Source organism: Triticum aestivum, chromosome 1D (genome assembly GCF_018294505.1).
Source record: "Triticum aestivum cultivar Chinese Spring chromosome 1D, IWGSC CS RefSeq v2.1, whole genome shotgun sequence".
Classification (NCBI taxonomy): domain Eukaryota; kingdom Viridiplantae; phylum Streptophyta; class Magnoliopsida; order Poales; family Poaceae; genus Triticum; species Triticum aestivum.
In genome coordinates, this window is record NC_057796.1 from 70,192,998 (window position 1) to 70,202,619 (window position 9,622).

Below are 9,622 nucleotides of genomic sequence, written 5' to 3' on the forward strand. Positions count from 1 at the left end.
TTTCCAGATAAAAAAGATACTCCCTCTGTAAAGAAATATATTGAGCGTTTCGATCACTAGTTTAGCCCACCAAAAAAATAGATCACTAGTTTAGTGATTTAAACACTCTTATATTTCTTTATTGCGGAAGTACTCAGTATTAAACGCATACGAAGGTGAGATTCTTACATTTCTTTATGGGGAAGTACTTAGTATTAAGCGCATACGAAAGTGTACTTAGTGTTAAGCGCATACGAAAACATATATTTTCTCCGTTCCTAACTATAAGTTATTTTAGAGATTTGAATATGAACTATAACGGATGAATATAGACATAATTTAGAGTGTAGATTCACTTATTTTACTTCGTATGTAGTTTATATTAAAATCTCTAAAAATACTTATATTTCGGAACAGAAAGAGTAGTATGATCCAACGATTGCCGATAGTAAATCAGGTGCACAAGTGTCGTACGCATAGCATCACTCAGAAAGATACGCGTGCTCGATCATTTTCGAAGCTTTGGGTCCCCATTTCATGACGTGTTAAATTCACGTAGATGACGAGGCCCACGCATTTGCATCCACTTGACAGGCGGCCCGCCAATGGAACGCACTGCCACAGCTGAGACAGCGAGGCTAGGACACATCTGACAGGCATGATGATACCGCTTTTGCTCCTCATGCAACACGAGCAAGGCCGCAGGCGCGAGGGCGCAACTGTCCCGAGAGGGACAGGTACCAAATTTGCATAACAGCACTACATCCCAGTAGAACCTGATGCTTCGTTATTTATATTATTATTACTGAAGAAATCAAATGAGAAACCCGACTATACATACATATCACTGCCGAGTCCAGACTTGAACAGGGAGGCAATAATCTAACTTTAACAAGAAGTATTCCCACTCGGGAAGCATATATAAACTCCCATATATCATACTAGTACATATACATACAGAAGCTGATGCTCTTCACATGGTCCATGGAAACCACAGAGGAATTCGCATCATCAACGCACACGGAAAAGAATTAAAAGAACCCACACAGGCAAGGAGGGACTAGACAGATCAAATCATCCTGAAAATATTGTGTCGCGGAACACTCGGGACGGCTTGCTAGTTTACTTGGTGATGGCGTAGATGGCGTAGATGATACCCGGGATGTACCCGAGGAAGGTCAGCAAGAGGCAGATCCAGAACTCGTGCTGCAAGAGAGAAACCAAGAAACGATTATCAGTAATCAGAACCTTCTATGCACTCTCCCATCAGAATTCCATCTATACATGTCCCTGTCTATCTTATTATCTACCTATGCATCTATCAACCTGTGGATCGAGCCAGAAAAGGGAAGACGAAAGAAGAGAGAAAGAGGAAAGAATCTGGTGCCGATGCTTACCCCGCATCCGAACTTGAGGAAGACGCCGAGGGGCGGGAGGATGATGGCGAGGATGATGTCGATGCAGTTGGCCGTGCCCGCCATGGTCGTGGATCTTCCGGCGAACGGAGAGCTTTTTCACTCGATCGGTGGACGGAGGGGAAGCAGTAGAGGCGCTGAGCAGAGCAGGATGGGAAGGAAGGGGCGGTGAAACACGTATCCGCCGGGCTCTCGTTATATAGACGGGGAAAGAGAAGTCAAGGGTGGACGGCGGCGAGGGTGAGGTGAGATGGAGGCGAAGGCAGGGAGGGAGGAAATATCGGGGCGACGCGTGTGGGCCTGTCGACGGGCACGCGGGCCGGGGACCGCGTTGGCGACGCGTTGTTATAAAAGGGATAAAACTCGTTCGAGCTTGCCTTGCTGATGGGCTCACCCCATCCGCCGTCCAACCACCCTGCCAAATTTGCTAGTTTCCCATAGCAATTTGACCGTTTTAAATTACTTAGCTGTTAAGCATTACGGATTTTGTAGGATTGCAAACATCGGGGCGAGGGCAACGGCGATGACTGCGTTGTACGTAGTGGCGTGCTCCTTGGAATCGAGGATACTGGCTGTACATATAGCGTCATCGTTTGTTGTTTCGGTGCACTGTGGTCGTGTGTGGCCTTTCTCTCGCTTTGCAGTCGACCTGAAATTCGGTGTTTGTTGTATGACGAGCTGTTTATATAGATGACAAGGTTTGAAGGACGTTCTTCTAGATGTGAAATAGGAGATGGATCACAAATTTTATACTGCATGTACAAAGATATGTTGGATGGCGCCGAAGGGACAAATACAAAGATGTGTGATCAATACACTAAAACTTTCCGCCACAAATCCTTGTGGTAGCGTCGCGAACAACAGGAGAGTAACGGATGACTTGACTAGAGAGAAACTGACTTTTGAAGGCACCGGTGAGGTGCTCATGTGAGATGGTAGCCTTTTCTTCTAGTGTCGAGGTAGCCTAGAGCGTGGAGTGGTGTAGCCATGACCGAGGTAGTCGTGGAAGGAGGGATCATGGTCACTGTCAAGGTGGGGTTTGCCCCGTGTCCGACGCAAGGAAGCAACATGGAGTCGGGGACGTAGGGATGCATTAGGAAAACAATAAAGCAATCGAGGAGCATACTGATGCCGAACATGATGTTGTCAAAACCGTTGTAGACTACATGGTATCGTACCGGGTTTGAAAGGCCGGAGGACACTTCAGGACAAAGGCATATGTTGATATCGACAGCGTGAGACCATCATGAACTATGTGCAATGCCAAAAGGCTACCAAAGGAGGCCTTCAAGAGAGAAGCGCCATGCCGAGCAGGGAAGAAGAGTGTGGGTGCATGTGAGAATAGTTGAATAAGAGAAGGTGTAGTCAGGGATGTGGTCAAGGAGCTAGCTATGAGAGTTGTAGTGGTGGTAGACAAAGGTGTTGTCAGTGGAACGAGAGGTGGCATGAAGGTGCATCTATAGCATGTAGAAGCATGACGCAATACTTGAGTAGGCGAGAAAGAACCCAACATCGTGATGAAAACACAAAGATATGCCTATACACTTATCCCTATGAAAGCTTTGTATTCTCGTCTCTATTCATTCTTCCATAAAAATTTCTGCCATTGGGAGACTTTCGCCGAAGAACAAATCTTAGGAGGTTTTGTGCAAAATCTCTTTCGTTCCAAGAAATGGTATTAACATATTTGTATGGAGGTTTTTTTATATTTCGAATTCTGTAGGAAATTCGACGGTCTACTATTCTATCCATTCATTCGCGCAGATCGGAGGCATTCTTTTTCAACCCACAGGTTAGTATTCATGTAATTTGTATGTGTTTTGCGATCTCCCATTCATGTACTTCAAATTTTCTTGTGTGTTTTCCTCGATATGTTTCTCGTTCATGTTACCCAACGAGGCACTTGACACTCTGTCTTGCCCTCGCTGGCCACGTCTGCTACGTGATTCCCCCTTCATTCCTCCCTTCTGTGATAGGCTTCTCCTTTTTGGGTCTCGCTCTTTCCATTCATCTTTCCAGCAAAGCTTGAGCTGGCGTGAAGTGTCCATCTAACATGGCACCATATTCTCCAACTAATACATCTAGACAGAAACGTCAAGTCAAATTTTCAACTACTAGAGCATCAGCAGCAGTCGCTACGTGCTACTAGTCCGCTGGGTTAGCTTGTCCAACTTTGCATGCTTCCCTCGAAGACGTGGACAAGATGTGTCACATTTGGCTCCTACACCTCCTCCGTCGCTTTCGGTTACGTGGGAAGCGGGGACTAGTAGTCCAGGTCAAAATTAGCGCTATCTAGGCGCAGTGGAGCTGGACGCGGCTGACTAGCCGTCACCAAACAAACACGTCGCCGCCACGCTGCCTCGATTAGGCCACTGCTAGTTACGAGTGCAGAGTCCAGCAGACAGATGAAATATGCAACTGTTTTTTTTTTTTGACATTGACAGCTGAAACTATTAGCACAACAGAATGTTCCCAGCCGGATGCGGTCTCGTTTCCAGTCAACATCGGCATCACATCATGATCCTCGGTGACGGGGTGGGGGGAAGCAGGGTATTTACCGAGCTAGCCTATTCTACCTCGAGCACTCGCGCTGCTCAAGCTGTATACAACGACGGAGGTCCTACATACAACCCGTTGACAGGCAGGAAGGGAAGGTTGGCAGCTGCAAGTTCTTCACGGCTGCCCGGCAATCTTGGCCCTCGCTTCAGCCTTCAGGGTTCGCACCAACACCTGCACACGACACTTGGATATCGCAGACTGAAGGGAATTGGTTTTTCTGCAACATGAAGCAACTATATACTATGCATCTCCTCTACTACAAGCATCTCTTCGTAGGTGATTAGATGGTTATATATTATTATATATATATATATATATATATATATATATATATATATATATATATTAGTAGGTGATTTGCCGTGCTTGCTAACTAATGCCTCCTTTGGTTCATAGTATAGGAATATCATAGGAATAGGAAAATCATAGGAAGTGAGATGACATGTATCTCAATGGCTCTAGGGAAAGAGATGTTATTTGATGCATAGGATAGAAAATTTTCATTGAGTCTAGGTTAATGTTAGTTTTCCATTGAAATGTGAAGGATTGATTTCTATCCTACATGGAAATAGGAATCGATTCCTACAAACCAAAGGTCTCCAAAGGAATTTTAGCTACAAAATTTCTATCCTTCAGAATTCCTACAAAATTCCTGTAAAGCAAAGGAGGCCCAAGTTTGCCATCCTCGTATCATAGGAATAGGAAAATCATAGGAAGTGAGATGACATGTATCTCAATGGCTCTAGGGAAAGAGATGTTATTTGATGCATAGGATAGAAAATTTTCATTGAGTCTAGGTTAATGTTAGTTTTCCATTGAAATGTGAAGGATTGATTTCTATCCTACATGGAAATAGGAATCGATTCCTACAAACCAAAGGTCTCCAAAGGAATTTTAACTACAAAATTTCTATCCTTCAGAATTCCTACAAAATTCCTGTAAAGCAAAGGAGGCCCAAGTTTGCCATCCTCGTATCATAGGAATAGGAAAATCATAGGAAGTGAGATGACATGCATCTCAATGGCTCTAGGGAAAGAGATGTTATTTGATGCATAGGATAGAAAATTTTCATTGAGTCTAGGTTAATGTTAGTTTTCCATTGAAATGTGAAGGATTGATTTCTATCCTACATGGAAATAGGAATCGATTCCTACAAACCAAAGGTCTCCAAAGGAATTTTAACTACAAAATTTCTATCCTTCAGAATTCCTACAAAATTCCTGTAAAGCAAAGGAGGCCCAAGTTTGCCATCCTCGTGGCAATATAAATTGCCATAAAAAACGTTCACTTTTCCATGACCTCTCAGGGAACGTCAGCACAATAACATTCCCCTATATACTAATGAGTGCAAGTTAAATGCAAAAGCACCTACTAAGCATTGGTGCATAATTACGCACTGCTGATCTTTCAAAATAAGCACCAATGATCCTAACACCCAAAAAGGGCTGTCTTATTTTGCTAAGCACTTTATGCTATTAGGGACATACATTTTCTGTCAGAACACCAATTTAAGGTATGACACAAATAAAACCTTCTAGGCAAAAACAAAATGAAATCCACTACAGTAAACAGAGTTTGATGATGATAAATGATCAGTATACCCTGCTTCTCTTACCTAGAGTTTATTTAAGCTGCTCCTTTGCATCCACAACCGCAGCTTCCTCTTTAGGCACGACATCTACAACAGGCTCGTACAGGTACCACTCCTTCCTTTTCCTGATATATGCAGAACAGAAATGCACAAGATAGTTTTAATAGAAAGCCAGAGTTGCAACAAGTCCCTGTCTTAGTCCCAAGTGGCGAATAAACAATGTCATAAAAACCAAACTGTATAAGTCATAACTATTAAAAGCTTTTTTATTATAGCACATCTTACCGAATGACACTTCCTTTGCTCCCAAAATACTTGAACATGTCCACTGCGTTGTTCATGGCTTTACTGCAAAAACATGAGCATGCCATTTTAAAAGTAACAAATACATGTAAAAAAGGGATGTGGCATAGTTTGAAAAGGTTTGCCAGTCCTGTAGTTCCACTAAAAACAGAAATAACATCAGTAGGCACTTGCACGAACCTATTAGAAGCAAATTCTGGTGCTCGCCTTTTCTTTGACATTTTAGCTTCTCTCATAGCAGAAACAGTCTGACTAGCAATCTGCCAAGTTCATGTCGTTTGTTTATATATGTTGGCCAACAAATGACCCTATCCAATAACTGGTTAAAACCAAACTTTGCAGGTATTTACTTGAAAAACAAACCAATAAAGAAATTTCATGAAATTGTTAAGACTAAATAGCAGGGGAAGTATATCTAACCTCATAAAGTTGCTCACGGATGCAAACAGCTATTGCAGGCTGCACATCAATTGGCATGATTTTATCAGTGTAAAAAAAAGTTTCTGAAATACCACACCATCTATTCAAAGAGAATGATACACCAATAAGAAATGTCCATTTAATAATAAATAGGTATCATGCATAGAATAACAATACTTAATAAAGGTTAGAATTGAAGTTAATAGTGGTGCAAACTGCTGTCAAATCCCAGAAAAATATATGTAAATCTGAAACTTTAGGACAGATAAATTAAATTCAACAAAGCTTCAGAAGTCAGAACCAATAGAAATAATGAAGGTTATAGCGGAAACATCTACAAGGTTCTTCCAAACGTAGAATAGAAGAATTGGGCTGCTGTAGGAACATCAATATCTAAAAGTCATGTAAGCAAGTTGGCACAGCGCTTTCAATCAATCTCGCTCAACTTGTTAGTATTCTTAGGCTTAAATGGAAATTTCAAGTTCCATGCATATAAATTATAACGATGCTAGGTAGCAAAAGTTTGCTACATAGCGCGATCAGGTGGCTTTCTTCTTTTGTAAACAAAAAAAAGGCAACCCCCACGTGACCAGGTCCCCTATTTGCTCGGGAGTCGTCCCCCATCCCTCTCTAGAAAGAGGCAATACCCCCCCCCCCCTGCCTCCTTGTAGGTATCCTTGCGCCGCCACATGCAAAAATGAGGCAGCAAGAAAACAACACTGTAGCAGATCCAAGGCGCTGCAGCAACAAAAGGAACAGAACAAGAGAAGTGGAATGCACAAAGCACACGGAAAGTACGTCTGTTGATTTCGTTGGCAAACAAGGTCAGGAAGTTGCCTTCTACGAAGAGGATAACATGTTACTAACCGGCATGTAGTTGTCAAGGAGAACTCGAAGCAACTACCTGTGTTAACAGAAGCAACTCCAAACATCGGGGCAAATAAATTACTATGGACTGGCGTTTCTTGAAAAATCTGAGGCAAATCAGCAGGGATACAAATCGCAATGAAAAGTATCTCACCATGCTCCAAAAAAAAAAAACTCCTGCACTTTCCCAGTGTTACGTCGCCCTCTTTATTTTCCCCTCCTGAGCAGTGCCTCATTGGAGGACCACCCTCTACCTTGATGCTCCCACGCAGCGCATCCAACATCCAACAAACACACGTCCCAGTAAAACGCCATTCTCGTCGTGCGGGTGTGTTCCAGCTCGCCGCACCACCCCCACCAATCTCCACGAAGGCCGGGTAACGGCTGTGCCGTCGATCTCCCTCTGCCACAGCCCCTCCACCCTGCCCCCCGGCCTCCTCAACCCCATTGATGAGTAGCAAATATGGGAGATGAACCCTAGAGCTGAGGAAGGAGAGGATGAGAAGGGAAAAGAGGAAGTGGAAGAAATTTCTCGGAAGAAGTGGAAGAAGACAAACGGTCGAGGTTGCACAATGCCCCCCAGTCCCTCCGCCCGCCCCACTTGTCAGTGTTCACCCACACACACATGGTGAAGCGATGCACAATCTAACGGCTGTGGCGCGGCCACTAGTAGAGCACGAATCGCGCAGTGCTGGTATAGATATGTCTATAGATGCAAATACTACTGGTATGAAACTGGAGATTAAGAGAAGTCAAAACTATAGTTGCATCTCTGTGTAGCTCGGTTATTAAAAAGAAATGTGACAGTTTCCCATATTTGGTGAGGGAGTAGCCTAAATGTGTACTAGCGCCTGGATCACGAAGAAAACTGACATCCTTAACATGATGCATCAATTGCCTATTTTGTTTGATTATATTAGATTAAGTGTTTCAAATAAAAACACACAAAGCTCTCAAGAATTGAAGGATTGTTACCCCAACTTCAGGATCTGTAATGTTCAAATCATCACATAATGTCCTTGCAAATTCCTCAGGATCACTTTCAAGGTTGCCTATATCCTGGTACATTAAAGTTGATGCGAAACCGAGTCAAAATTAATAATGCATTCGAACAGCCTGATAAAGCAAACAGTCTAGATAAATAATTATCGACAAACGTGCACGTACCCACAAGAACTGATCTCTAATTGTCGTATTGTTCACTCGGAGGTCAATCTGCACATACCATTCATGTGAATTCAAACGAAATGGCATGGAAACAGTGCACATGTGAATTTCAAGGTTATCAAAAGAAGCTAACCTTGAGGGGCATAATCTTCTCCTTGACCTGCATCTCCTGCCCCTCGTAGGAACGGAACTCCGCCAGTTGCCCCTTTTCGGCGCACACACACACAAATAATCCACACAACTAGTAGTAAGCCACAGAGCTGTACAATTGCAGGATAGCAATACAAACTAATACTCTGGAGTATGTTCTATACATGCTACGCTAAATGAACCACAAAGATGAAGCAAGCTGAGAAAGAACGGTGGTACCTGGATGGACTGGAGAATCTGAGGGACGAAGGTGGCCGGAAGCTTGAGCTCCTTGGCCGTCCTCTTGGCGAAGGTTATGACCTCCGAGTCGGGATCTGCACGGCGCAGGAAAGGCCGGAACATCAAGAACCGATGAACCTGACGAAAAGACCAGAACATCAGGAAAGGCGGCACCGTACCGCGGGGGTTCCAGGTGAAGGCATCCCTGTAGCGCTGGCCGTCCACCTCGATGTCGACGCGTATCGGCACCAGGTTGTCCCTCGTCGGCCTGTCCAGCACGGCAGCGCCGTTAGCTCCTCCCCCATCCCCCAACAGATCCAAAGGTTCCTCAGAGAGAGAGAGAGAGAGAGAGAGTAGGTACATGCGGAACTTCACGGTGGAGGACCGCGGGGCGCCGAGGCTCACCGTCTTCATCGCCGTCCGGGCGCTCCGTTCGTCGCCGCCGTGCCAGGGGGGGTTTCGAGGGCCGATGGCTGTCCTCTGCTTGAGCCGCCATGTGGACGGGGCTAATTCGGATTTCAGAGCCCAGATCTAATGTGGACTCATATTGGACCGATCGCGGTGGTCTAGCCAGCCCAAGAAACCGCGATAATGAGAACGGCCCAGTATTAATCCGTATTCTAATTTTCATTTAAACAAAATGCACTTCCCTAAAAAAAAATTAAACAAGATGCTCTCCTAAAAAAATTCGAAAAAACTAACACCCGCACGTGTGGCATTTTATACATCGCCCACACACCTTCATCATCACTCCATTTGCCACGTATGAACAGATGACATCAGCAGGAATCTTTTTGGTTTTTGGCTTAAAAATGTTTTATCTCCTAATTAAAATTTTGAATTAAAAATCCATTTTCATTATTAAACCGTCTCGACGAGATCTTCAAAACTAGACCTTATGTTGATATGTTTCGACGAAAAAAAATTGCCCAAAAGTTGCCATGATGTTTAC

General features: G+C 43.9%; 2 protein-coding genes across 4 annotated transcripts; both read right to left on the bottom strand.

Annotated features, from left to right (window-relative positions):
* Window positions 1-762: 762 nt before the first annotated feature.
* LOC123180359 (hydrophobic protein LTI6B) lies at window positions 763-1,704 on the bottom strand. Its single transcript, XM_044592407.1, has 2 exons — window positions 1,377-1,704; window positions 763-1,185 (listed from the first exon to the last, which is right to left on the bottom strand). The coding sequence occupies exons 1-2, from the start codon at window positions 1,458-1,460 to the stop codon at window positions 1,102-1,104; spliced, it is 168 nt and encodes a 55-aa protein (XP_044448342.1). The 5' UTR covers window positions 1,461-1,704; the 3' UTR covers window positions 763-1,101.
* Window positions 1,705-3,800: 2,096 nt separating this feature from the next.
* On the bottom strand, window positions 3,801-9,234 carry LOC123180358 (chromatin structure-remodeling complex protein BSH). 3 transcript variants are annotated; one of them, XM_044592404.1, is made up of 11 exons: window positions 9,032-9,234; window positions 8,850-8,938; window positions 8,671-8,765; window positions 8,435-8,506; window positions 8,302-8,349; window positions 8,110-8,193; window positions 6,268-6,306; window positions 6,028-6,107; window positions 5,830-5,892; window positions 5,569-5,669; window positions 3,801-4,124 (listed from the first exon to the last, which is right to left on the bottom strand). In XM_044592404.1, exons 1-10 carry the CDS (start codon window positions 9,082-9,084, stop codon window positions 5,576-5,578), a joined length of 717 nt encoding a protein of 238 aa, XP_044448339.1. In that variant the 5' UTR covers window positions 9,085-9,234; the 3' UTR covers window positions 3,801-4,124; window positions 5,569-5,575. The 3 variants fall into 3 exon arrangements, with proteins under 3 accessions (XP_044448339.1, XP_044448340.1, XP_044448341.1); XM_044592405.1 differs by having other exon boundaries at window positions 3,801-4,136; XM_044592406.1 differs by having other exon boundaries at window positions 3,801-4,170.
* Between the last annotated feature and the right edge of the window lie 388 nt (window positions 9,235-9,622).

What these genes read in the sequence shown, in the direction of transcription:
- LOC123180359 (XM_044592407.1), bottom strand. Translation starts at nt 1,460, where the DNA reads ATGGCGGGCACGGCCAACTGCATCGACATCATCCTCGCCATCATCCTC. An exon ending in TCCTCAAGTTCGGATGCGGG is followed by an intron (nt 1,186 to 1,376) that starts GTAAGCATCGGC and finishes TCTCTCTTGCAG; the next exon opens with CACGAGTTCTGGATCTGCCT.
- LOC123180358 (XM_044592404.1), bottom strand. Translation starts at nt 9,084, where the DNA reads ATGAAGACGGTGAGCCTCGGCGCCCCGCGGTCCTCCACCGTGAAGTTC. An exon ending in TTAGAGATCAGTTCTTGTGG is followed by an intron (nt 8,194 to 8,301) that starts GTACGTGCACGT and finishes TTAATGTACCAG; the next exon opens with GATATAGGCAACCTTGAAAG. An exon ending in CCAGAATTTGCTTCTAATAG is followed by an intron (nt 5,893 to 6,027) that starts GTTCGTGCAAGT and finishes ATGTTTTTGCAG; the next exon opens with TAAAGCCATGAACAACGCAG.